This window comes from Lepidochelys kempii, chromosome 13 (assembly GCF_965140285.1).
Source record: "Lepidochelys kempii isolate rLepKem1 chromosome 13, rLepKem1.hap1, whole genome shotgun sequence".
NCBI classification, from domain to species: Eukaryota; Metazoa; Chordata; order Testudines; family Cheloniidae; genus Lepidochelys; species Lepidochelys kempii.
Window position 1 is genome coordinate 1,539,656 of NC_136392.1, and position 27,936 is coordinate 1,567,591.

Sequence of the window (27,936 nt, forward strand, 5' to 3'; positions counted from 1 at the left end):
CAGGTCGGCGGGGACCCGGGCCGCCCGCCAAGCTCCCCGGCCTGGGGGCGCGCCCCGGGGACCCCCCGCTCCGGGCGCCGCCGGGGGCTGGAGACGCGCAAGGGGCCCCATGGCTGGGGCAGCCCCGGACCCACACCCGGGCCGGGCGCGGGGGTCCCTCCCGGCCGGTGCATGGCGCAGCGCGGGGGCTCCGCACCCCGACCCCCCCGGGCCAGCTGCCGGGACGGGGGGGGGCGCTGCAGCCCCCGCCCGGGGGGGGGGAGTAAATCTGGACTCCCCAGGCCAGCGGGGCTGGGCCACGCCCCACGCCCCGTGCCTTGCAGCCCTCCCGCTGGGACCCGGCCCGGCTCGGCTCGGCTCGGCTCGGCCGGGCAGCTGACACCCTGGGAAAAAACTTTGATGCTAAATCAAGCGCTCGGATCCCTCCGCCGGCGGGGGGAGGCTCTGGGCGAGCCGCGGCACCGCCACCGAGCGCGGAGCCTTCCGCGGCAGAGAAGAGTCCCGCAGTCTCCGGCAGCGGCGCGGGAGCAGCCCGGCACCGCGCCCTGGCCACGGCTCTGCGGAGGGGCCCGAGCCCGATGTGACCGGGCGGGCGGAGCCCCGAGCACCATGGGGGCCCTGGGCGTGACCCTGGGGATTTTCCACTACCTGGGGCTCTACCTCCAGCTGGGCGCCCCGGCGCGGGCCCCCGCGGCCAACGGTGAGCCGGGCATGGCGGGGACCGGGCAGGGACCGGACAGGGGCAGGGACCGGACAGGGCGGGGGCAGCCTCCGGGGGGCAGCGCGGGGCTTTGGAAACTTCTCCTCCCGGGGCGGGGGGCGCAGAGACCGGCCGGCGGGGCTCGCCGGGGCTCGCGGGGCGCGGGCAGGGGGGCGCTGCGCAGCCGGGGGCGGCCGGAGGTGCCGCTGCGCCCTGAGCCCCGGGCAGGGCCCCCGCAGCCGGTCCGGGGCGCTGGGCTCCGCGCTGCGAATGAGCCTGTCCCGGGCTGAGCGCGGAGCCGGCGGGGCAGGGACCCGGCGCAGCCCAGTCGGCCAGAGCCGAGCCCCGGCGGGGTCCCGGAGCGGGTTTGCTGCCCGCGGAGGGAGGCTGAGCTCCCGGGCGGTAAGTTTGTGGGCGCGCCCCTCGCCCCAGGCCCCGCTGTGGGTCGGGAGCAGCCGGGGGCGCCCGGAGAAACCCGGGGACCTGGGTCTGCCGGCGCAGGAGCTCGCGGGAGACCCTGGTCTGCCAGCAGATTAGTGGGGAAAAGTTCGTGACCCTTCTCCGGGGCTCAGCCTGCTGCCCCTTGGCAGCTCTGCCTCGGGGTCAGGGTGGGGCGGGGGGCAAAGAGGCCATTTCCGATTGCATAGTCTTATAAATGTAGCTTTGGCCACCTGGCACCCTGTGTGTCCACACGGACACCGGCAAATGGTCTGGAGCCACTGCAGTGCCCCGTCCTCGCTCCTCTGTAAAGCCCCCTGGGTTGCTTCATCTTGATTGCCCAGCACAGCGGCCCGGAAACCCTACCTCCCCTGGCCTGGTTCCAGGAGCTGGGGCTGGCTGGAGCGGGGGAGAGCCCTGTCTGTGAACAGCTTCACACATTCATTGTCTGGTTTCCATGAGAACTTCCCAGGCAGCTCCCACCAGGAGCCCATCCCTCACCGGACAAGGAGGAAAGGAGACACTAGCTTCTGGTTTCTCCTGTCCCCTTTGGAGCCAGGGAGCTGGATGTAGGTTACCTTCCTCACCCTTCACTGGGGAGAACCAGGAGCTCACAAATCCAGCCATGTCAGGTGGTGGTAGCCTCGTCTGTTAGCCTCTCTTAGTTATTGGTCTTCCGGCAGTGCCTGGAGCCTCCGTCAGAACTGGGACCCCATTGTCCTGGGTGCTCAGCAACGTGGAGTGAAAGCTGGTCCCTGCCCTGAGGCACCTCCAGTCTATGTAAGAGCCGTGTACCATGACTGTCTTGCTGTGCAGAGTGTATTGTTACCATGCCCTGCGGTCTAGAATAGGGATGAACAGCAATGTGTTGTCATACTTCAGGAGTAACCTGTCATTCCTGCTAGTGCCTGGAAGACCAGGAGCATTTCCTGGAATTGCTGATCTTCCCTGGGTGCTGTGAGAAGGGGGTGCTAGAGACAGAGATCTGCCTCCATTACCTCCGCTGAAATTCAGCAATAAACAACTAAGTACTGAAATGGTTGCTGTAAAGAAAAAGATCTGAGTGGCTGAGTGCATTTAGGAGCCTTGTTACAGGGTTTGTACCACGGGCAGTTCCGCAGCAACTCACTTAATCACAACAGAAACCTTTATTAAGGATCCTGAAATGCAGTGAATAAGTGGGTCATGTATAATAAGCCATTTGTGTTCAGCAGGTGAATACCAATTTGATAAAACCGGTGTGTGCTGCAAACCTGGATAAATTGCTGTTTAGCAGATTGGAGATTGATCATTTCATTAGTCACTGGTACAGCTTTCCCCACGCAGCGGGAGAGGATGGGGAGGGAGGGGAGAAAAGAGCCCTGGAAGCCTCCCTGAAGTGAACAAGTGATTCTGCAGGGCAGGGCCGGGACCAGGCCTTAAGCAATTCAGGGGGCACGTCAAACTGGTTACTCCACAAAATGTCCTAATTCCGGGCCCAATCCTCCATGTGCCTGTTGACTTCGGTGGGTGCAAGCCGGGGCCGTGTAGCCTCTGGAATGGGAGGCATGGCTTCCGAGAAGTGCATCCACCTCTGACCTAAGTGGAAGCACAAGAGGCTTTTGGAGGAGGGAGCAGCAGCCCGCCGCTGAGCGTTTGAACCAGAACATGCGCTCTAGGGGATGCAGTATTTTAAACCTGTCCCCAAAGGCATTAGCTGGGCGTCGGGATGCAAATACGCCATGCACTCACCAGGCTTCTGAGAGGTTTGTTATGGATGGTCCGTGACTAGGGCTCCCAGGAGCAATGGTAATGCACACAATATGTCTTCCTTTACTGGGGTATGTGGGTATATTTAGTCCCCCCATCCTCTGGGCTCTTCCTTTACTGGGGTATGTGGGTATATTTAGTCCCCCCATCCTCTGGGCTCTTCCTTTACTGGGGTATGTGGGTATATTTAGTCCCCCCATCCTCTGGGCTCTTCCTTTACTGGGGTATGTGGGTATATTTAGTCCCCCCATCCTCTGGGCTCTTCCTTTACTGGGGTATGTGGGTATATTTAGTCCCCCCATCCTCCTCTTGGTTGCGAGCCTGAGCAACGTGATCCCAGCCCACCTGGCTGAAAGAGGCTGTTCTGATCAAATCTCATTCAAACTCCCTCCCCATGCCCTCATCACAAAGGGTTTGCTTTGAGCTATCTTTGTGCGGAAGCCCGCCCTGGCACCCCCAGCAGGGAGCTGCTACTGCATTGTACGTCCCTGTCACTCCTCCACAAACAGCACGGCCTCGCTCTTCCTCAGCTAGTTCCTTCAATTATTCATGCCCCCCATTGCAGACTGTTTGCACGCAGGGCTGGTGCCATCGGCTTTCAAACGTGCGTTCTTCCCAGTCTGTCTGTGTGCACGGAGCCGGGAAGGAAAAGAGCCAGTTGGTAAACAGCGTGCATTCCAGAGCATGAGAATCCAGCGTTCTTCTTTGCATCAGCTGCAAATGTTAGTGTCTTACATCAATAAGCCAGTTAGTTTAATGGCTGAAGGATTAAGGGAGCTGTGCCCTGATTCCCCACGGTGCTGCCCTTCTCCTTTGTCACACACACCAATGATTATTCTAGCAATTACTTTCAGAAACACTCTGCATTCTTCTGGATTTTTTTCAAGCTTCCTGGTGGGAATACTCCATCCGATGTGTTTTTCCTGCTGCTGCTTGTACAGTCGTTCAAGACAATTACTTCTGACACCCCTTCCCCATCAAATGTCTGTGCTTGCCTTTCCCTGGAAGAAGGCCGACATATAATGGGCAAGACAGTGGGAATTATCACATTAGGATAATGACAGCTAATTGTCATTTAAAAATTCTCCACGAACCAGGCAGCAAATCAACTAGAGGAATGGGTGCCTTTCTCAAGAATCTGGGAATCATGAGGCAGACAGGGCTGGGACCTTGATTTAACCAGGACCTGGAAATTCCCTGCTTCCGTCTGTGTTGTCTCGGTCATGCTGCTCTTTCAGGGTGGTGTGACTTGGGTGGTGACTGGGACGGGCGGCTCTCTCACTCTGGCCTAGTCCGGGTTCTCTCTGTTCACATCCCCAGGGGTGGAAGAACCTTTTCTGCTGAACGGTGCAGCCTCTCCCTGCGCTTGGAGAGCGTGCCCCTTTCCAAACCCAGACCATGCCACCTCGTCTGCCTTGAATTTGGCCTTAAGCCAAGTTCGTGTTCCTATCTCCCTCTCCCATCGCAAGCAGCCCTTGGGTGGAGCTCTGTGCTCTGCAGCGTGCTGAGGCGGAGGCTGTGATAATGGTCCTTGGTCTTTGGACTCACCAGGGCAGAACAGACCAGGCCAGTGGTTTCTGGTCCTTCCTTTCATGCTGACTTAGTCCTGATCCGCCCTGGACAGGCACACGCCCCCGGCCAGCTGCACGGACGGACGTTGGGTTATTTCCTTCCCGTCACCAGACTTGGTGGAGCGCCCGGCTCCCGGGGACAGGACGCAGCAGGCGCGGGTGGAACCAGAGGTGCTAAAAGCAGCGCTCGGAAGGGGCTGTTGATATCTGGGGCCTTGTTTATTTTGGGTGCCCAGCGTGAGATGATGTGGCCCTGGCTTTCTTCCCCCACCGCTGCACTGGGAATAATGTGGCTCTGCGGGTGCCCAAGCTCCACAAAAACCAGGCCACGGTGCCTGCAGCTGAGCTTCCAAAGTCAGAGGCAGCTTCTGGTGCTTTGGCTGGAGGAGTCTTGCCAGGGGCCCCTCGAGAGTCACTGGCAGAGTTTTTGGAACAGTCCCAGGAGTCCTGGTGCCCCGTTTTCTACTCTAACTGCTTCTCCTCTGCCTCTTCTGGAAGCGACTGGTGGGAGAGACGGGAGCGTGACCCCCAAACTAATTCACGTTCAGGCTGCTGGGTGTCTCTTCCCTTGAAGCATCACCTCTCAGGAGGGCCAGAAACAGGGGGGACAGGGATGGTTTCGGCCATGCATTCCTTCCCTTGCAACGGTGAAGCTGGGCTGGGAAGACTCCCTTGGGGGCAAGAGGACTTTTCCTCTGTGTGGGTATCAACCCAGCCAGGAGCAGTGAACTGTTAGAAATACACACCGGTTCAGGCTTAATTCCAACTCTCTGGCAAGGTGCTCTGGCTCTGGTCAAAATCCCCATGTTAGTTGCACTTTTTTGGTTTTTGTTTTGTATAGTACATATCACAAGATCCTCCCCTTGCTGTAGTCAGTGGGAGTTTTGCCATTGACGGTGGTGGAAGCAGGGTTGGGCCCTGTGTTAGTAAGGCATTTGGGGATCTTTCTGGGTGACAGGTGTGCTCCACAGCTGAGATTTTATGTTTTCCTCTGGGGGCCTAGGGCTAATTTCAAGATTTGCAGAGTCTGTAGCTGGAACTGTTTGCGTGTGTGTGTTTGTGTAGCCTTGCACATCATGGTATTAATGAAGCGAGTGACTTACAGATCACTGAGCAAGGACTTCTGCACAGGGACAAAGGAGAAAGACACCTTCTGTTTAAGAGTCAGTATCTGGTCACTTTCGGAGCTGAATCCCCTTTGCCCCACTCACAGCTTTGGGTGCCCCCTCTGCTCAGCCTGTGGCATAGGAAGGCATAGTGCTGTGTTTGTGCATCCGGCTTTGGTGCTGTGATGCATTCTTGATGACCCAGCGTCAGCGTTCCCCGGGAGCAGGCTCATTAAAAACAGATTCATTCAGAGATTCTCGGGCCAGACAGCAGCACTGTGATGATCTAGTCTGACCTGCACAAGGCAGGCCAGAGAACCTCGCCCAGGCCGTTTAGGAGACAGCAGTGGCATGGCATGCTGAGTGTACGTGGAGAAATGTCCATAGCTCAGACACCCTGGGTGCATTCTGGCATCAGACCTGCACGCAGCCCCGACCCCACTTCCATCCCTTGGTCCAGGGAGAGAGGCGTGAAGCAGGAGTGAGCAGCGTCTGCAGAGGCTAGAGGGTTAACTGAAATTCACAGCAGAAATAGGGATGCATTGCTTTAAATGTGCTGTACCCCCCTCTGCACACGCCTGCCCAAGCACCCTGGCTCTTCCCTTTGCTCATTCCTTCCCCGTGTTTCATGTGAGCGATGCACGGCAGACGTACACCCAGCCCGTGAGGTGTCTGCCCCTCGGACGCAGAGCCATCTCTAGCCAGAGATCAGGGAGTCCAAGGACCGGGTACCATGGCAGAGCTGTAGGGCAGAAAAGGCCCGTGGTATGTGGCTCAGTGTGTGCTGTATTTACTCCTTTGGCAGCCCCCCGGGTTCACAAACACAGCGCTGGGAGCGCTGGCTGTGGGATCAGTCCCGCTCCTGAGGAAGTCAAGGGAGTTTTGCCATCGGCAGTAATGGGAGTAGGAGCAGGGGCTCTGAGACCAGCTCCTGTGAGCGATGAGTGGCCTCCCCTGCCCCAAGCACACTGGGGCTGCAGGTGAGCACAGCCCGTCAGGATCAGGCTCGCTGTGCTCAGACAGGAGCAGGGGAGTGGCGGTGAGAAACCCATTGGATTCCCTCCGTCAGAGTTCGGTATGTGCCCAGTAGCTCCAGGGGCACTTTGAAGAATATTGAGTGTGCATGGGGTGGGGGGGTGCCTGAACCTGAGCCGTGTAATAAATAGCACCTGGCCCCTGCTTGCTGATGCCCCCCCGAACTGCCGGCTAATGGCTCCAGCCCAGGAGCAGCTGCAAATCACTAATTTAAAAAAATAAATAAATCAGGCTGCCAGACAGATATTTCCTCCTCCCTCCAAACGTGGCAATTCTCCCCCAGAATTACCCAGGTTATGGGGGAAGATACAGGCCTGGGCCACTGGGCATGGGATTGTCCCAGCTTTAGATTGATAAACCCATGCGTTATCGGGAGCATAGGGCTGGGGGCTGGGATTGTGGTGCATCATGGGTAATGGGAGCTCTGTCTGGCTTCCTTCTCCTTCAGTCCCGGAAGAGCACTAGAGAGCTGGCCTTTCCAGGTGGAGGGCTGTAAAATAATCCCAGTGGGAGACGTTTGTGTAAGAGCCTTTCTGCAATGAAGGGTGACCCCCGGGGGTGGGGAGGGAATGGCTTTACGGGCACTCGTGCAGAGCTCTCGGCTGTGCCCCTGGTCGGTGATGCTGCCACCCCAAGCTCCCGCTGAGAACCCTTTGTCCCAGCCCTCGCCCGCAGGCTCGGGGAGAGGGGCAGGGACGTGCATGCGCGTGATACATGAATATCTCTAATACACCGAGTACGCTCCTGCCTACCCCCAGGCAAGTCGCTGTCTGTGTGTTTGGGGGCATAGGGGTTGCTTGAGGGGGACTTGGGGGCGGGTTCATTTAAAATACAAGTGGTACAGGTCGAGGCGTGTCGAGAGCTGGTGGGTGACTGCCCCTTTAGCACTCCTGTGAATCGCTGTGTAAGAGCCCATCATGCTGTCAGGAGGTGGGTGGGAGAAGGAAGCAGAACTAGCTGTTTGCTTGCCGTGGTTTAAAGCCCAGCCCCCCCACGGTGGCACAAAACTCGCAAGCTGGGTGGGTGCCATGTGCTGGCTTCCAGGTCTCTGGTGAGAAGCGTGGCACGTCGCGACACAGCTGCTGTGATGCAGGGCTGCCTCTCGCACTGTGGAGTATGCGGCGAATCAGGATTGGGTCAGGTGTCTCCAGCACAGCAGGTAGATTGGGCCAGGCAGAGCTGCTGGCCCAGGGGAGGAGCAGTGGGTTTTCTACCCTGGGTAAGGGCTTGTCTAAGGACTGAGAAATGTGGGGAGAAATCCCCTGTTGGGAGTTTGGGGATGGCCCTGGAGGGAGCTCATGGCTCCTCACCAGCACCTGCCTTGACTCCAGCGCTCCTGCTCCGTGCCAGGGAGAGCAGACCTAAGGCGCAGGTTCTCCGATGAAACACCCATGGATCTCCATGGCACAGTCAGGCCCCAGCCTCGTCCCTTGAACAGCCTCCCTCCACAACTCACGTTCTGTCTCCTTCCCACAGCACTGCTGGCTGAGAGCGGCAAAGGCCCCCTCTCGCGGGCCTGGGGGGCTGAGTGGCGCAGGTTGGAAGTGATCTGCACTGGGGTGGGGGAGTGGAGAAATGTGACCAGCCAGAACTTGGAACCGATGGGTGAAGTCAGAGTAGTTAGCGGCTTGGTTAGTTTTTATTAGACAGGCCCAGGCCTGGCAGTTCCCGCAGGCTGCTGATGTGATGGTACTAGGTGTTTGTGCAAGTAACGTGTAAACGTGCGCACGCACGCGTGAACACACTGCTGCAGAAGCCAGAGCCAAAGCCCCTGACCCCTCTCTGCAGAGGGGCCCCTGGAGGGAAGCTCTGGCGCTTCTCCTGCATGTGAGGGATGTGAGCTTCTCCCCAGGCCCGGGCATGGCCCAGAGGGGCAAAGAGGCTGAACTGCGAGGTGATGGCGTCTCGCCTCGGCCGGGAAGTGGCGGGGCCCAGCTGGCACGGCTGGGCTGGAGAGGTTCCCAGGACTAATGGGAAGGTGTTAATTAAATCGGGCGCCTTCCCCAAGTAGACCCCAGGCAAACATTTTCCAAAGAGCTGAAGTGGTGGAGCAGCCTAAACCCCACTGAATTCTGGGAGACCCAGGCCCCCGAGTGCCCAAACAGGGACGTAGGCTCCCGACTCTCTAGACAGGGTGGGCGGTTTTACCCGATGCGCTTGCTCAGCCCTCAGCTGCGTGAGCTGCCTCCGTTCAGGCTCCCTCCTGACCACGTCCGGCTGCATGTGCTGGCTCACGCAAAGCATTGCTGTGGAACTTGGCCCTAAACACCTGGCCCCAACTCTGCCCTCATTTACCCCTCTGCCACCCCAGCAGTAGGCTGCCAGGTGCAGCAGAAGGCAGAACATGGCCACTCTGGAACGCAGGCCCCAGGGGTCACTGGGATATTGATGGGCCAGCACCTGGTCAGTGGTACCTCCAAGCCACAGCAGGCTTCCCAGGGTCCATTCGCACGGCCCTTGGCAGTGTTGGCTGGAAGGTATAATTCAACCCCAGAATCCCAGCTGTCGCTAAGGAGCTTTGCTTTCTAACCCCCGCTGGGAGGAGGGTCGGCCATTGTCGGACGGAGCGGTTTGCTCTGGCTGGTGTGACATGGCAGTAGTGCCCGGGAGGGGGGATAGCTCAGTGTGCAAGTGAGAGTGAGCTGGCAATTAGTTCTATGAGCATCGTGACTCACTGAACCATCATAAACCGTGAATTGTGACAGGGAGTTCTGTGAAAGGAAAGAATAAGCCGCACTCAATCACAGCCCAGCACATAATGACCGAGATCAGCGGTACAGAATGGACAGAGAAATTAGAGGACTACTGATACAAAGTCCTGCTCCACCTTGCTTTGTGTCTCCCCGCTCTTCCTCTCCTTTCCTAGGATTAGCCTGCCTCCCTCGCTCCCTCCCCTCCCTTGTCAGAAACCTTTCCTGCCCCTGCATCTCCAGCTCTGTCTACCCGTGAGTCCTTCGCGGTCCCTGCTAATGAAACGCTCCAGGATGTCAGCCCTGAACCTTCTCTCCGAGTGGCCCAGGCGTCTGCCTTGTGCTTTCCCTACAGACCCGTCAGTGGCTGTCTCTGCCGCTGGAGTCAAAGGCCTGTTCCTTTCATTCGAGCCCCCTCTTGTTAGGGTTGCTCCGCACCGCAGGTTGCCATCAGCCGCCTGAGCCAGGGAGCAGCTTTTATCGTCCCAACATGGAAAAATACAGTTCCCCAGCTCCCCGGCTGGCTGTAAGTTCTCAGCGCAAATGGAAGCGGACGCAGCTCACAGGCTTTAGGGTCTCTGTAATTCCGACTCAGCTTTGTTGTTATTTAGCCTGCAATGAGCCTGTCTCATGATTCTTTTTCCCCTCCAAATTCCCACTGACTCCAGGAGGGCCAGGATTTCACCCCGATATTCACAAGTGCTGAGCATGTACATCTGTACGATTTGCAGGGACTCGGCACCTCCCTACGTAGTGGGCACTGGCGGCTTTGGGCATTTCAGAAAACAGCACACTGAAAACCAGACGGATTTGTGTAAGAAACCCAGTTCCCTGTACAACCGTCACGCTTCCTCAGGGATGGCGCCAGTTCACCATGACACGGGTCTGTTCCGGAAGAGGTTTCCATTGCAGACTGCACACAGCTTGAGAAGAAGCTTTCCGCTCATGTAGATGTAGCACGATGCATATGATTGACTAGAGTTAATAATGGTTCATCGGGGTAAATAATTCACAGGGCAAGCTAGAGCTCTAACTTAGTAATTAATATGCCTTTTGCAAATGTCCAATACATCTTTAATTGTCCTTCAATACGTGTTTACACAAATATTAACCTGTGTCTGTCTGAGCTACAGCGTTCAGAACACATCTGCACAGGATGGTTATTAAAGGCTCATAGGAGGCTCTGGGCTTGTGTGTCTGTCCTCAGAGGAGACACCGCAGAGCATCAGCCGTGCATGCAGCCCCCAAGCTGTCCCCATCTGGGTGCCCCGACTTGAGAGAGGGGCCAGATCCACTGTTTCTTCCCCCCACCAAACAACAGTGTTTCATCGAAACCAAAACGGGTTCGAGTTCAAAGTCTCTTCTGACTTGAAACGTTACTGGGGGAAACTTTGGAACTGTTGAATTGTTGGTTTTTGAGTCAAAACGGTTTTTGGTTTTGAAATTTTAGTAAATTCAGACACAGGTTAACAAAAGAGAAGGTCCAAATCAAAACTCATCACTTCAAATGACCCAAAGGGAATTTCTAGTCATTCATTTGTTTATTGGAATTCTTGCTTTTTGAACATTTTCAAGATTTCAACTTTTCATCCCAATTCAGACCAGGAAAATTTTTCACTATCTTGAAAATGTTTGTGGAATGGGAAACCCATTTTCCACCAGCTCTGGGGGGCAGGGGTGGACACAGAACTGTTGCCAAGCAACTCCCAGACACATTAGGGCTGGAGCTGACCCTGAAAGCTGCAAAGCCTTTAGCAGCTTCCTGATGCCCGCACTCCCACACTGAACAAAGCTGGGCCCAGAGGCAATCTAGTCTTTGTCTCCAGAGTCCCTCAGTCTTGGGCTCTCTGGGAAGGCTGCTGCTAAGGGCCCCAGTTGTGGGGAAGGATTTTGTGCTGTAAAACCGGAGAAGTGCTCAGCCACCATAGGGATGGGAACAGGCTAAACGATGGGCACACACTGGAATTACCAATTCATGTGCTCAGGCCAGCACGCTGCTGTCCAATGTCGCAGACCCGGCCTGGGTTGAAGCCGGGCACTGAGAATTGAAAGATCTCCAGCTGGAGGCCCCTGCTCTCCCATTGCAGAGTCTGAGTACTCACACTATCGTGGAGGGGATTTCGGTGAAGGGCACAGGTGGGGCAGGGCCCTGGTACTGTCCTCAGAATTCCACCCACTGCCCGCAAAGCTTGTTCTCAGTAATACAGACAAGCCATTCGATTGCTCCGTGCACTAGCCAGCCTGTGTAGGTCTCTGAGCATCGGCTTCTCTGCTCTCACCCCGAACTGGACTGGCCACCGGCTGCCTGGGGACGGGTGTTGATCTTGGCAACAAGGGCAGCTGCTTGCGTCCCAAGCTCCAGGGAGGGAAGAGGCCGAGGAGACAGTGAACTGGATTTGTTTTCAGCTCAGCACATTGAATCTCTGCCCCCAGCTAATCTGTTGCCAATGCCAAGTGGACAGTAATCAGAGGGGACCCTGTGGCTGCTCAGAGCCGGTTCCAGCCAGGCAGGAATGCGTTGATCGAGCAAGTTTTTCTGTAGACCTGGGCCTGGTTGGGGGGTTTATTGTTAGGGTGGAAAGAAGCCACAGCAGCAGAGTGGTGGTGAGTTTGGTGATTTCAGGCAAGGCCTTGGCATTGCAGGGGCTCACCTGTCTCTTGGAGCATCCCCTCTCTGCAGACTCTGGTGGACTCCAGTTATCGCTGATTAAACCCACCTGTGTAGGATGAAATCAGTCGCCCGGAGGGAGCCGCAGCAGCTCTGCTGCCTGCTGCTGAAGTCCAGTACGGTTCTACCCGAATCCCCCCTTGTGTCCCTCCGCCCTGCTGCTGTGCTTGCCTTGTGATCGGCACCATCCTTCCTTGCTCTGGAATTGTGAGCCTCTCACTCCCTGGGCTTTCCAGTGTCCCTCACGCCCCGGCTTTCCCGCTCCCTTCGCTTCGATAGCTGCAGACTTTCCCCCTGGATGGTTTAGTATTAGGGCCGTGGCGATAGATTTTTCTCCCTCCCCGGGCCTGCTTTCAGGACCCCCTGGAGTAGGATGCCGCCCAGTAAGAATCACCTCCCCCTCCCCCCTGAGCCTGTCCAGTACCGTGGTATGAAATCCCACTGGGGAAGCCTGCTCAGTGAGCACAATCCTGCAAGTGCCCGAGTGTTTCCCCCCCTTAAGGCTCCCTAGGTTTGTAATTCGCCTGCAGGGCTGAGAATGCTCCTTCCCCTGCTGCGTCCTTCCAGCCATTGCCATGCTGCTCCTTGCTCGAGGAAGGGGTGTGGGGCTGGGAGTCCCTTTCTCTTACCCACTCGCCCTCAGGGGACTGAAGCCCCCAGGCAGGGGGGTTTGTATCTTTCTGCTTGGATCCATGAGAGATAAACCTGCCTGGTGAAGCTGAGTCCGTCTGTGATGCTCGTTTACAAGTCTATGGAACAAACCCCAACCCTTGACCCCCTTGTGTCTCCAAGTATCGCCCCGTACCCCTTGTGTCTCTAAGCTCGTTGACCGTGTTGTTCACAGGTGCTGTCTGGAGTTCCTCTCCCGGCTGGTTTCCGCCCCTCACACTTCACTGGGGCTGCTCTCCTCAGAGTCCTTTCCCTAGCCACATCGCAGAGCCAGTGCTCAACCGGCATCCCCGCCTGTCAGCTGCCTTGGATGCTGCTGGCCAGGCTCGTCTTGCAATCTGGTGCTCTTCTGGCTTCCCTGGCTCTGTCCTCTCCTGGTTCTCCCCCTACGTCTCGAATCACTCCTTCAGTGTGTCCTTTGGCAGATCTGCCTCTTCCCCCTCCAGCTTTCTGTGGGGCTTCACAGGGCTTGGTCTTCGGTCCTCTCCTCTTCTCCCTCCCCAGCTTCTGTCTGGGTGATCTCATCCACAAAGTCAGCGACCATCTCTCTGCTGATGCTCCATAGCTCTACCTCTGTACTCTAGACCTGTCACCTTCTGTCTCCCAATCTTCCCCCGAAAGCCCTGCCTGCTACCGCCTTTCTCCACTGTTCTGCCTGTCACTCAGCCCTCTCGCTAGGGCGGCAGGCTATGTCTAAGGCTTGCCGGCTTTTCCTGTGTACCGGCTGTAAGGCAGGCCCTTTCCCTCCCCTCCACGCAGTTACATGCTCTCCTCATCTCGTGTCTCAATTACTGGGGCATGTTTCTCTCTGGCCTTGACACATGCAGTCTTGCCCTGCTCGTCTCCTTGCAGAATGCTGCTGCAAAGATCATGTTCCTGGCCCGTCACCCCTTTCTCCGCATCCCTCCACTGGTCCCCCTCTTGACTGCATTGAACATAAACTGCCTGTCTTCACTTTCAAGGCCCTTCACAGTCAGTCCCTGCTCTCCCTGTCATCTCTCACTTGCTATCGTGGCATCAGTGCCCATTTTGAATTGGCCACTGGCACCAGCCTGCATCGCCCGCTGGTTACATTTTGAAACAAGCAGGCTCCTGTTTTCTGCCATGCTGCCCCTCCCGCCTGGGGAGAGCTCCCCAAACATCTGCAAAGCTAACTCCCTCAAAACCCTCCCGAAAACTTTATAGCTGGGCAGAGCCTGCTGCCTGTCACTCTGACCACTATTGTCTCATTGCTTCCTTGTGCTCCTCCTTTGGTCTGTCTGCAGCCATCTGGTGTCACCTGACTTAGACTGAGATTGAAAGCTCTCTGGGGCAGGGATTTTCCTTTTGGTCTGTCTGTACGGCACAGGGCACAGTCAGGTCCTGGTCCAGGCACTCTGGTAAAATGAGTAACTAATCATACAAATGCTACGTGATGGGCTACCGCTAGCTGCCTAGACATGCGAGAGTCAACCGGGGATTAAGCAGCTGACCTTACAGCATTTCCATTAGCTAGGAGTATTGAAAGCACCTCGGGGCCTTTCACGGTGGGTTTTCAGCTGTTTTGAGTGAATTTCTGTTGAAGGGAATGTGAACCCTAAAACTGAGCAATGGCCCACGAAACCCTTGTCCCACGCTCATTCTGAAACCGTGAGACTTGCTTTCATGTCCCAGCCAACAGACTAGAATTCCGAATCTACCCCACCATACAATGGTTCTCCACCTTTTCAATGCCGTCCCCCTCCCGTCCAACTGGGATCCAGCCCAGCCCCGCCTCGCTGGTAGCAATGTGAGAAGGCAGCTGGCTGAGAACCCCTGCCATCATAGACCTCACCCAGCATGGGCCCTAGGAATCTGCTGGAGATGAAACTGTATCTTCTGAGGTGCCACCTCTGGAAAATGGTATCCAGGAAAGGAGGCTACACCTTGCTGTATTTTTCCGAGTATCTAGGGAGTCTAGGCACCAGATTGGAGGTTAATTTGTGAAATGTGAAGCTTCCAGGCGGGTTATTAATGATGAGAAGGAAGGTTATTTAATGCATGAAAAACTTCTAGGCCCAGGTTGTTAGAAAAGGACACACTCAGCTGTGGCAAATGCCAGTGCAGTGAGCTGCTGGGTGTTCATTTGCACAAGCATTTACTACAGTTGCGACTAGAGCCATACAACTTTTATTCTGTAAACAGTAAATTCACTGAAAAATACGGTTTCAGGGCACTGACGCTTGGTGCATTCAGGCAGAATTGGGTGAATAGTTTTGGTTGAAAAAATCCTGAACACCAGAGGTTTGGAACTGCGGCTTCGATTTGCCGTTCCCCTGAGCAAATTTTTTTTTTCATTTCATGGTGGGGAAAAAAGAAACTTCAGCGTTGGTTTGAAATGAACGGACTCTCTTTGGATTTGTCAGTTTGTCACCCAGCTGAAACAAAACCCGGTTCAGCAATAATTGTACCAACCGCATCCACCCTGCTGGGGTCACTTGGCTGTTGGGGTTCCCGCTGGCCTCTTGTGGCTGATAATGGCCACTTGGAAAAGTCCTTTGCCTTCTAGGTAGCTCCAGGAGTAGCCTGGCTTCTGTTAGTTCCTCTGACCCCTGCCTCGGGGCAGCTTGCCTTCTGTTTCGGGTTCTCCTGCTTTTCACGCAGAGCATTGCTCCAGAGTGCAGGGGATTGACGTGAATTTGAGGGTAGGGAGCACGCGACTTACAGGTTCGAACATGTAAATTAGGGCCTCAAACTTGGTGGCAAGATTGTCCCTCCCCCAGCTGGGAGGCTGAGTGTGAGCGCTGGTTCGGTCTGTGTGCGTAGGGCTGTCAACAGCCAGCGGGCCAGTGTCATGGGCTTATTGCCTCCTGCAATGACCGAGAGGCTTCTGTGTAGAGCTGAGCATTGTCTTTGCCTCCTGGCCTGGAAACCGAGACAGACAAACTCCTCTCTGACCCACCGGGCCGGGGAAGTGCCTGGAACAGCAATTAGGTGTCGTTACTTTCAGGAGAATTTCGCTCTGCCTTCCCTCCAGGGTATCCGAACCTGTGTGGGGGATGATAGGTGAAATGTAGGCACAGCACTTCGGGACGCTGCAAACCCTGCCCTCTCCCCCGGCCAGCCGCAGTTATGCTCTGCAAGGAAAATAAGTGAGCCGAAAACCTGACCAGGAAAGCAGTGCTGAGAGATTGCTGTTCCTGAGAGAGAATGGGCCAGAGAGCAGGCCCCCAGCGCTGCAGGCCTTAACAAGTTCTGCTAATGAGCCTCCAGATAGTTTAGCCTCTTGGAACTATTCGAGCCCTTGGAATCTGTGTATTGGCCTATAGCGAGTAGCCTCTGCCACGAGCTGGGCTGCCGGGCTCGGGGAGGCCCCATTTGTTTCCTGCAGGAGAGACAATTACAGGGCACCAGCACAAGTTCCTTGTTTGCTTTCCGTCCGCTCCCCCCCAGTGGAGCAGCGATGTGACGATGGCAAAGCCCTTCAGTTATGAAACTGTCCTTCCCTGGGCTGCTTCAGCCTGTGCTTTGTCAGCTTGGCAAAGGCAGGTCGCAAGCGTCGCCCAAGCCCCTGCGACAAGCCGGGCAGCCGGCGGCTGGTGCCCCAGCTGGTCCAGCGGGGATCTCATTATCTCTGAAGGAGGCTCTGCTGTGCTGCCTGCCGCGGAGCGGGGCGCGGCTGGCATGTAGGCGCTGGCGTGGGCCTGGAAGCTGTCTGTGCTCTGGTAACCGCGGAATCCGAATGTTGGGTCCCCAGGTCTGCACAGGTCTGGCAGGCCCAGGGGGCTGCTCCTGCTGAGGGTGCAGGAGGAATTGGGAGGAGGAGAGCTCTGCCCACTCCCACGCAGGGCGGCCATGTGCCCAGCGCGTCACAGAGCACAGGGCAGGCTCCGAGCTGTCACCGCCTGCGTCCCGGGAGCAGCTCCACGTTTACTCCTGTGCAGCTGCGAGCAGAACGGGGCCCACTGCTGCTGTGAGATGGTCCCTGGCCCAGGTCTGGGCCTGTTTAGGAACATGGCGAATCTCCTGCTGATGTCAGACGGAGCAAGAGCCAGCCCTAAGGGAGATGGACGTGGGAGGAGCAAGCAGTGTCGCTGTCGAGCGAGGACCCGCTTCCCCCACACAATGGATTCGGGGCCATTTCTGGAAGGCCGAGATCCTGGCCTGGTCTCTGTGTCCCTCCTGCTCCCCCTTGAGCCCTCAGCAAGGGGGAGCTGGTGTCGGGTCCTTGTGCTCACCGGGTGCCCCGTCTAGTTGAGAGGCGAACCTGGCCTGGATTGCGGATTGCCCCAGGAATACAGTGAGGGGCAGCCCCTGCAGGGAGAAGGGTGGCTAACCACCTCCCCGGAAAGTGCTGGTCCCCCCCACCCCCCGCTTCTCCCCGGGGGTCTCATTCTGCCTTAGCTGCCAGGAGCGCCCGGCTGTGCTGAGCGACCCCGGTGGGTTGGTCTGTGCTGCCCTCCCCTGTCGGGACTTGGGCTGCAGAACAGATGCCATGCGACGGTGGGGAGACAGCGAGCCGACCAGTATATCTCAGGTTTATGACAGCACCAGGCTGTCCCAGCAGGCGTTTTCAATTCCGTTTATCTGTGTTTCCCCATTGAGTTCATTTTATTTCCCCTGATTTTTGTTTCCTGGGAGATTTATCGATCCTGGTTTCCTCGGTTTATGACAGGCAGTGGCTATAAACCATCGGAGCACTGAGCCCGTTAAAGTCACTCTCTCCTTTGCCTGCTGGCTAAGAGGACACCGCACCAATGTCAGGGGAGGGGGAGCAGCACAAGGTGCAAAGGGGCCGGGGCTTCGGAGCCAACCGGGTGGGAAAGGGGCAGTGTGCTGGGCACTTCCAGATCTTGTCAGGGAAGGGCTTATGGCTCAGCATTTCTGGAGCGCTTTGCAATGTCCGTGCACCATCCTCACCCAACTGGCCCTCAGGGCTCCCCAGGGAAAGCAGCCTTCCCCTCTCTGCCCTGGGGAGAGCAGGGGTAAGGACCTGCTGCTGTCTGTGACCCTCCTTGTGAATGGGGCTACTCACAAGAGGAAGAGCCTTGCCCCAGGCTGCAGTGGGAGCTGGGATTAGAGCACTGAGGCTCTGGCTCCCACCACAAGCCAAACCTGCGGACACACAACACCACGAGTCAAACATACAAACCATGGCCAGCAACTCCATCGGCTGTAAGGAACAGCACAAGAGCGGCCATAGAGGGTCAGCGCAAAGGCCCATCTAGCCCAGTGTCCTGTCTGCCGACCGCGGCCAGTGCCAGGTGCCCCAGAGGGAAGGAACAGAGCAGGGAATAACCAAGTGATCCATCCCCTGTCGCCCATTCCCAGCTTCCGGCAGTCACAGCACCCGGAGCGTAACAGCCAGTTCTCCTTGTTGGTGACCGGCCACTAGTGGGAGACCGTCGCACAGGTGAAGCTCGTGCATTACACTTAGTCCACAGCTCTACAGACTCATCCCGGGAGAGGAGCATTGGCCTGCACGGGTATCCCACTGAACGTTTCCTTTTCTGCTCTGCCCTGGGCACAGGAGTCGGAGTCTGAGAAGGCAGGATCCTGCCATGTCTGTTCTGGGAAAACCGGCTTGGGCTGGAGTGAGAGCTCTGAGCAGCTACAGAGTATATGTGGGAGGAAAGCAGGGAACTGTCGGTCTCAAACTATCAGTAGTTTTTAAGCCGGGGCATCCAGCCCTTGTCTCCGCCTCTGGCCTGTCACTAGTGGCAGCACGGTTGGGAGCGTACATCCGCACATGCCATTCGTTACACTGCAAATGATTGTAGCTCCAGTTTCATAATGAATTTGCTTTCCCCATGTTCTCGCTCAGTGAACACTTGTGCGATCCGTTTTCACCAGGCCAAATAGTCCTGGAAAGTGAATTTCATGCACAGGCTTTTGTGGAAACTGAATTTTAGATTCACATGCACAAGTATTTGCAACAGGACTGCAGCAGAAAAACAGCAATTCCAAGTGCTTGAACGTTTATCTAGCCAAGGAACTGCCAGCGTGGTCTGAGCAGGGAATATCCCAGATACACGGGGACCTGCCTGGGAAAGACCAAAGTTCTCAGCCAGTTTTAACTGATGAATTGGTGAATTTCTGACCTGCTTCTAGACCTGAGCAGAACGAGAAGCGCCTTTCCCTTGCTGGCCACCGCGATCTGCAGCTTTGAGAATGTGGCGGCTTCCCCCAGCCCTTGTGTAGGAATGGCACAGGGAGGTCCCTGCTGAGCAGCACTGGGCTGGGCTGTTGATCCCAGAGGCAGGAAGCAAAGGCCTCGGGGGCTTTTCTATGAAGTGCTCCCACTTTTCTCTCTCCCGCGCCATGCACTGTGTTTTCGGAGTGCTGGTCGGCACAGCAGGTTCAGCGGAGCCGGAAAGGGCTCTCGGAGAAAGAAGAGTCCGTGCTGCATTGCTATAAAAGGCCCTCGCAGTCATCCTTATCGTCGCCTCCGAAGGCTGCGCCACTATCAATCTTTCCTAGGATTTCCCTCCAGGGGGACCCCAAACTGTTTATCACTTGCCTGGACCATTCTCCAGCTCATTGCCAGGTGCCAACTTCGCTGAAACCGACACTGATCAGAGGCAGTAACATCATAACCCTCATTAAAGCAATTCTTTATTTTACCTCTGATAGCAGCTGCGTGATGTGATGTTCCTGCCCTTTGCTTCCTCGTCTACCACTTCGTGTAACTGGAACACTCCATGCGGGTCTTTTGGGTTAGTTTACGTGTGTGTGTGTGTGAGAATGCTGCAAATCCATATTCACAAATGTTTGGCTTTAAGGAGTTTGAGCTTGTGCCCTGGTCTGTTTCATGTTCTATGAACGTTTGAGCATCTAGCTTTTCATCTGGGGACCAGCTCTGTGCCTTTCAGTGCAGACCCCTCCGCTCCCATGTGAACCAGTGCCTTTGCACATGAATATAGGGAGTCACGAGCCACACTCTGGGTTGGAAGTGCTTGCACAATCAGTAGCAACACCGTGTAATTTAAGTGACCAGTCATACTGCAGATATCAGTCAGTTTATGACAGTCCGCGGGCAGAAATATGTCTGAAGAAATTGCTGGAACAACCGAACCGGCCAGGAGATGCCTGCTCCCTAACAGGAGAGAGGACTGAGTTTGTGAAATCGGTCTGTTGCTTCCTGTGAATAGTCAACCCTAATCCAAAAGGAGTACTAGTGGCACCTTAGAGACTAACCAATTTATTTGAGCATTTATTTGATGCATCCGATGAAGTGAGCTGTAGCTCACGAAAGCTCATGCTCAAATAAATTGGTTAGTCTCTAAGGTGCCACAAGTCCTCCTGTTCTGTTTGCGAATACAGACTAACACGGCTGCTACTCTGAAACCCTAATCCAGTGTCCTTGTGGTGTTCTGTATTTCCCATTGTGTTTCCGAGACACCCGTCCCCCCTGCCCAATACCAGACCCACAGATACAGAGGCAAGACCTGCGTGTGCATGCATGTTTGTGTGTGAGCGTGTCCGTCCCAGCATCTCTCTGTGCGGTACTTACGTGGTCCATCTCCATGGACCTGGGCGGGTGGATGAAGCTCATGTACACACTCTGAATTAGAAAAGCAGAATCCCTCCTTGTCTGCGTCTGGCAGCCCCCAGCCATGTACAAACACTGCCAGCAGCGGGCGGCTCATCCACCGCTGGCAGGGTGGGATGGAGCCCTCCCCAGGCACAGGGCCTCCAAGGGCACCTCTGTAGCCCAAGGGGCCGTGGCTTCCGTTATAGAAAGATCTATTTAGCATCTGCCAATATTGCCGAAAGGTTAAATAGCAACTAACAGTGAAAAAGGCTCCAGTGAAAGGCAGGGATTGCACCCTCTGACTGACCCTGACCCCAAGCCCCCCTTGATTTACTGGGGGCAGCATGGGACCCTTGAATAGGTGGGTCGTTTGGACCCAGTCTATTTTTATTTCTTTTGTTCCCACCAAGAACGGCCCCCCAAATACCCAGCTAACCAAGGGGGACTTTGACCTACTGAGAACCATCTCCAGTTTATACCACCGTCAGCAGAAGCCCTTACAGAACATGGTGTCTGCATCCCAACTGCATGCATTCGGTCTTGCAACACCGCTGCAGCCCCCTTCTGCTGCAGACTTCCTGGCTTTATCCTTTAGCCAGCTGGGCTTGATCAGCCACTTTCTGAAATGCTACTCTCTGCTGGTTGTACCTACTGGGGATTGCAGTTCCACACTCTCTGCCCGCACTGGTTCCCAGGGAGGGTGGCTAGATAAAATATCACCTACAGTATCTCTCTGTTTCCTCTGTCACTGAGCCTTCATCCCGAATTTCTCTCTCTGTCCATCACCTTATCACTAATCTAACACCCATGCTATTGCGCTGCCTTCCTTTCCCTCACAGACACAGTGTCTCGCTGTCTATCTATCAGCCAGACTAGCGCGCTCCATCAATCTCAAACTGAGAAGTCCTGATGTGCTGGGAGTTGGGTGGAGCGTCACTCCTCAGTGCTCTGCAAAGGGAAGAGCAGAGAAGCCCAGGGCAGAAAGACTGCATCCAGCCCATGCCTTTGCATCTCGTCTCTGATGCCAGTTTCTTTGCAGCGCATTATGGGTAATTGGGATGGGATACTTGGGGTGCTCTGGTTGGGTCAGCGTGAAAGATGATTATCTCTAGCTGTTAGCACTGTTTAGACTCAGACTTTGCTTTTAAATGTAATTTGACAAATGGCCCTTTTCAAATGGGAAGCATTAAAAAAATGTGAATTTCTCATTTCTGGAGTCCCTTTTGTGCTGGGCCTGGGCTCCTGCTCTTCTGAAATAGCGCCAGTTCTAGCAAAAACCAATTCCAGAAAGAAGGCAACATGATTTCCAGCCCGGCTGGTCTCTTGTGGAGTTTGTAATGAAATGTGAGAATTAGTGCAGTTAGTCAAGGCCTTATGAGCAGTTTAGATTTTTAGCTGTTAGCCATTTCCCTGAGCCGCCTGCACAATCCCACCAAATTGAAAGGGACCTACGGTGCTTCTTTCTTTGCTTCCTTTGTTCATGCACCAGTGACATTAGAGATGGCAGCAGAGTTCTGCGGCGGGCGTTTGGTGAATGACTTGCTGTTGCAGTGCCGATGCGGGGAGGGCACTTTCCTCGGCATGCCCAGGAAATATGGCAGCTATTTTATACTTTTCGAAAAGGACGGCTAGTGCGCTACGTCCATGCTTTCCTGCAAACAGTGCACGCACAGCTTTGCACACGCCGTGACTGCGACTGAGCACGCAGACGCGCTGATTGTGTGAGCAAACGGCGAAGTGCAGTTGTTCATGTATTTACTGCACTTACCACGTTAACTGCCTGTGGAAAGGAGCTGCATGCACGCAGGTCAGAGTGCAACGTAAGTCACCTCTCGGGGGTCTGGGTGTGACCAGCAGCTGCGAGCTGGCCAGAGTGCCCGATGCTAGGAAGTGAGCCTCTGCCGTCCCCTGCGGGGACACTGCCCGGCTGTGCAGCCCTGTGACCCGGGACACACTGCACTTTCCCCAGACATTAGGCCACATCCAGCTTTTGTGACCATATTAATCTTCCTGGCAACGGGTTATGATCTAATGAGCAGAGAGTGCCCATAGAGCCAGATCGACAATGAAACAGACGGGCCGTCCCTGCCACGGAGAGAGGAGATGGGGGCACGAGACAAAACCCTCAGTTCGGAGGTGGGGGTGGGAATGGAGGAGACGAGCACGGAGGAGAGTGAGACGGGGCAGAAACAGGGAGTGGGAAAGGTGGGAGCCAGGATTAATGAGAGGCTGAGAGAGGTGGTGAGGGTGAGACAGAGGGAGACTGGACTGGCCAGATGTGGGGGTGGGAGGAAGCCGGGGGGAAAGGAGCAGAGAATGAAGTGCTGGGGCGTTGGGGCAAGCAGGGCTGCAGTGGGGGGAGGGGGAGGAACTCCCCTATTCTTTCCCTGTCAGCAATTATTTACTGCCCGTTTCACTCTTTGTTGCCTTTTGATGGATGATTTCCAGCCGGCCGGTCACTCCAGTTTAGCCTCCCCTCCTCCCTGGCCCTGTGGCTTGGGGCCCAGCTGCAGCCAGCAATGTGGGGGTGGTAGCCAGTGGCCAGGGAAGGTTTTAAAGGAGCCGTTGCAGTTGTTCAGACCAGCGGTGCTGCGAGCGTGTCCCGTTAGCTGGGAGGGACAGTCGGGGAGCTGCTGGGCTGAAAGCAGAGGGCCTGTCCATGCTGTCCGTTGGACGAGCGAGGCTGGAGTGGGTGTAGCAGACGCGCACTCTCAGCTGCAGCCGCATCGGGCGTCGCACGGCGTTCAGCAGCCCCGTGAGAGCAGCAGGTCTCTGTCTGCGTGTCGCAAACGCTCGGCCCGGGTCAGGCTGCTCCCCACCCCCCAACAAGCAGGGCCCCTAGGCTCCAGCTGCGGGTGGGTGTCACAGGGTGGGTGTCACTCACTGTGGGTGGGTGTCACTCACTGCTGCAGCCCCCCTCCTGGCTGTGTCTGGGGAATGAGCGCTGCTCTGGTCCGGCTCCCCCTTCCATCGTTGGCTTGCCCCGGACCCTCTATCTGCAACTCGGGGTGCTCTCTCCCGCGTCATGTCTCAGCCCTCCCGCTACGTCACTGTACAGTGCCCCCTTCCGGGCTATCTCAGTCCCTCCAGACCAGCTGTCCAGTTGGCATCTCCCACAATCCGGTGCCACTTCTGAGTGGCTGGCAGGGGAACCCAGGCCTGCCTGCTACTCTGGTATCAGCCCAGAGACCCCCATCAGCAGCCAGGTTCTGTGCAATTTCCACTCGTGCTTCCGTTTCCCTGGGCTGCTTCCTACTCTGCCCCCCACAGGCTTTCTTCTACCCGTGCTGGGCAAACCCTTGCCCCAGGGCCAGGATCCCAGGGCGTCTCTTGCTGCCGGGCTTCCTCCTTTTCCCTCTCTAAGCCCAGAGGGTGACCACCGGCTTCCACACTGCAGCCCCCTTCTGCTGCAGACTTCCTGGCTTTATCCTTTAGCCAGCTGGGCTTGATCAGCCACTCGTCATTGTCAGTCAAGCCAGACACTCCGCTGGATCTGGTTAATTGGCCCTACCCGCACCACCATGACCCCTTCAGGGCCGGGGTGGGGGGAACGCCCATCCCCATAGGGCTCCCTGCTGTGGGGAACGTTTACGGCCTTGCTGCCCAGCTTGGAGGAGCCACTGCGGCCATGTTGGATTTGGGAGCAGTCGAGGGGCCAGCGTGGCCCAGCCGCACCCTCCATGACCCCTGTGCACTGCAAGGCACCCATCATCGGGGGCTGTGGGGGTGGGGTGTCTCCATGGCCACCCTCCGCCGGGGTTACGCCGGGTCATTTCACTGGGGGCATCACGCGGACCTGGAAGGTGCATGGTGCTGAACTAGTGCATCCCTTGGCCGGTGCTGCCTACTCAGGTGGCGTTGGGCCTGGTCCCGCTCTAACCCCCCCGCCCCCGGCCCCAGCTAACTATGGCATTGGTGGGGGAGGGGCTGCATGGCTTTCAGCTCGAGGACTTCGCTCACGGGGGGCACCAAAAGCTGGAGTGGCGACAGGGCCGATGGGGCTGAGAGTTACAATGATCAAAGCCCATCACGGGACAAGCGCAAGGTTGAGGCGGCTGCTCTGGGGAAGTGTCCTATGGAATGTCCCCATCAGCATCACGTGGTTTGGGGACGGACTGGTGCCAGATCACTGGCTTTCCCGGGCACCAAACCCAGCCCTCTGTGCTGCAGCGACCAGTTCTTGTACTGGCCTCAGCTTGCCTGAAAGCTGAGGAGGTCACAACCCGTGTTGAGCCTGGCCCAGGACAGGTTTTAACAACCCCAGCACCCTGCTGACAGCCCGTGTTGCCTCGTTCGGATGGCAGCGTGCTTGCTGCTGATTGAGAACCAGCTGCTGGGCTTGGCGGGACCTCAAAGGGGAGCAGAAGGTCAGCTTTGCCGAGGGCTGCTCTCAGCCAGGCGGTGGGCATCTTGCTGGAGCAGATATAACTGTCGCCTTTCCTTTCCTGGTACGTTTCAAGCGTGCCGGCCATGCGTGCCAGCACTCCTCCAGATGGCGGGGGCCCCTCTCAGCAAGATCCTCTTTGGTGTTTGCTTCTCCAGCCTGCTCTTTGTTGTCACAGAGGGACCCAGGATTAGAGGCAAATACAAATCCATTCTCAACGCCTGGGCTTCTTGGCAGCAGAGGCCCTGCACGTGTTGTAGCCTGTACTCGCCGCGCCTTCCAGGTGTCTTTCTCGCAGGCTCATGTTAATAAGCCGCTTTATGGTCTTAAGCGTCTGCTACACCGATTTTGTAACAGACACAGTAATGAGGGTCAGTTTATTTCCTCTTCGTCCTCCTCCTCTCACCACTGCAGGCACCATCAGCTCCCGAAGCTGAGACCAAGTCCTGTGAGCCAACCTGCCACTCCTGGGAATCTCTGTGCTCCATTTTACATGGTGGGGTGTCCGCGGCAGGCGGGGCCTCGCTGAGAAATAGCAACATCTGCATCGGGCTGAAATGGTCCCCAAGGCCAGCCCAGTGTGCGGCTCCCCCCTGCCCTTCATAGCTGTCGTCTACGTGTAGCTCCAGGGAGCAGGCTCCCTCCAGCGGCCAAAGCTGCCCCCAGCGGCTAAAGCAGCCATCCTCACCTAGCAGAATCCAGCGTGTCCGCTCCACCTAGAAGAGTCACTTGCACCTGCTAGTCCTGTCACCCCGAGAATGTCTCGCTTATGCATTGGCTGGGGGCCTGTGGAGGGGGGCTGGTTGTGATTCAGTTGGGCATCATGGGGTTAACTGCCCTACCCAGGGGTAATGCAGCCTCCTGGGCTTGTTGCCCCGCCCCTCTCCCCCTTAGTGTTACTCAGGCTGTCTTGAAAGAGACTTGCTCCCCCATTGAGCTTGTCTCCCTGTAGCCATTCACCAGGCCCTCCTACAGGGCTGACTTGATGGGGACAGTGATGCTGCAAGGATCCGGGAGATCTCACAGGGGAGAGATCCCGCTAGAGCAAATCTTTGATCTGCAGGACCTGCCGGGGCTGTTGGCAGAGCTGGCAAACAGAGGACGTCTGCCTGCTGGTCAGCACCGGGCTGGGCGTGCTGCTGGTACCCAGAGCCAAGGAAGAGGCTTGATTGTAGAGGTTGCTCCAGCCAAGGCTCGGTCAGATCTCCTTAGTGACTAATGATGGGGAGGGGGAGGCGCCTATGCGGGGGGCGGGGGCCGGCATTCCCACCAGTCCAAGCCTCTGGGGCCTGCAGCATGGTCTGGAACAGACTTTCTCATGAGATCTCCAGGGGAGCCACCAAGCTCAGAGCCAGCCCTGGATCCAAATCTGAATTAACCCCAGTTTTGCAGATGGCTGGCTTGAGGGAGAGAGGATGGCCCAGCGGTTAGGGGACTTGGGAAACCTAGGTTCAATTCTCTGCTCTGTCCAGACTTCCCGTGGGATGTTGGGCCAGCCGCTTAGCTTCCCTGTGACTCATTCCCCACCTGCACGGAGGGAGTACCTCTGCCCTGCCTCGTGGCGGCTCGGCGGATAAATACGTAACAGACTGAGGCCCTCAGCTGCGTCTGTGGTCCCAGCTGCAGTATCTAAGGCAGTGAGTATGGAAGCCCCATTGCAGAGAGTGCCCTGAGCTGTGGTGTCTTGATGCAGCTCTAGATCCTAGCTACACCTGAATTCAGGAAGGGGAGGCGCCGACGTTCTAGATCTCTACTTCATGGTACTGCTGCAGGGAACCCGGAAGGGAACGAACATAGAGGCCAGATGAGGGTCTTGGTCACACCACTGTAAATCTGCCCTGTAACCCTAGTTGAGTCAACAGAGAGTGACAGCAGCGCGTTGGGGACCACGTTCTGTCTCACTGCAGAAGGGCCTGGTCCCGTCCCGTCTCGTCTTGGCGTCCTCTGCAGTGCTGGGGAGGCTTCAGAGAAGGCAGTTGTTAGGGACCTGCCCTTGTCTCTAGACGGGGCATCTCAGGGAGTCTGAATTTTCGTTCTCGGTTCCATGTGGTGTTGTGCGTGGGGGCTTTCACGGCCACTTTCCTTCCGGAGACACAGCGTCAGACCTCCAAGAGGTGGAGCAATGGCCCCTAGAAGCTCTCCTAAAGGCTGGTGTCACCTCCAGCTGGGATATCTCCTCCTCCAGGTTCCAGGTGGAGCTGAAGAGGAGGCAGAGGGAGCCCAAGGGAGGGGCTGCGTGTTTCCCACGGGTGAGATGTTGGTTCCATGGGGGTGGACGTCCTATTGACCGCAGAGGAGGGGAACGGTTCAGTGCCGGCAGCTCTGGTTTTGGTTCGGATGCCCTTTGAGAAGGCCGAGCCCTGAGGTTAATTAATACGCACACTTCCCAGTTAAAACCGGAAAGAAAGAAGATGTTTGATTCAATCAAGCCTTTTCTCTGCTCATCTGCCAAATTCTAGTCTGTGGGAGCTGATTTTAATTGTGTCCCGAGTAATTTAGACATGGGCTTGAGCCCTCAGGCTACCCAGCACAATCTACACCCCTTAAACTCTATAATTAAAGCAGATTCCCTTGGAGGACGTAGGTTAGATCGCACTCCCCAGGGCGCTCGGGCAATATGTGTCCTGGGTGGACAGGTGAAAAGCAGCTGGGGAGCTGCGTTTTGTGACGAAAGGCGCAGCCCTGAGGTTTCTTGTCCGGATTCCACTGGGGATAATTCAGCCTCAACATTCCCCCCCAGGGTCACTAATTCTGTGTGCACAGGGGAACTGGGGCATGGGTAGTGCTAGGTGAGGATGAGGCCGTGGTCAGACTCCACCTTAGAAAGCAGGGTTCTGGACAGCTGGGGACAGGGTCAGCCGGCGTTATGACAGGCTCTCGTTGCTGTGTTGTGCAGTGTTTAGAACAAATAATGCAGATGCTGAAAACAAGCTGCTCAGCATTAATAAGAACTTACGTGGCATTGAAATCAGGAGTCCCGGTAGGATGTACTCATTAAGGAAAATGCTTCCCACTCACTTGATAGTCATTTACTTTTACATTGCATTGTTTAGTGTTGGGGGAACTGCAGTTCCCCGCCAGAGAGAGGCATAAATCGCAGCTTCTCCCAGGTACCACTGGGGCTCAGGGTGTGAGCCAGGGTCCGGCCCAAGGCTTTGTGCATGTGACAAAGTGGGACTGTTCTTAATGTTCCCTCTGAATTCTGTAGGGGTGCCTCAGTTTCCCCTATGCATTTAAGTCTCTAGGTGGTGGGATAAGAGGGTGTAATTGTTGCAGAGCAAAGGGCCAGGGTACATAAATGGCCGACACTCTGTCTCCTGGCAACGGATGGCCTGGGCCCTTCCCCCTGCAAGGTAAGAGCTAAAGGGTTGGAGAATAAAGGAATCTGGTGACCTCCTGGCCTGCGAAAGGGACAAAGCCCAGAGGAGGAGGGG

At 56.3% G+C, this 27,936-nt stretch overlaps 1 protein-coding gene across 1 annotated transcript in view; it reads left to right on the plus strand.

The window, feature by feature from the left end:
- The first annotated feature begins 369 nt into the window (after positions 1-369).
- The window catches only part of VSTM2L (V-set and transmembrane domain containing 2 like), a 44,157-nt gene continuing 16,590 nt past the window's right edge, over positions 370-27,936 (plus strand). The window contains exon 1 of the mRNA XM_073308914.2: positions 370-700. Within this exon, the coding sequence (XP_073165015.2) occupies positions 400-700 (301 nt within the window). The 5' untranslated portion in view covers positions 370-399. The remainder of the gene's footprint in view (positions 701-27,936) is intronic.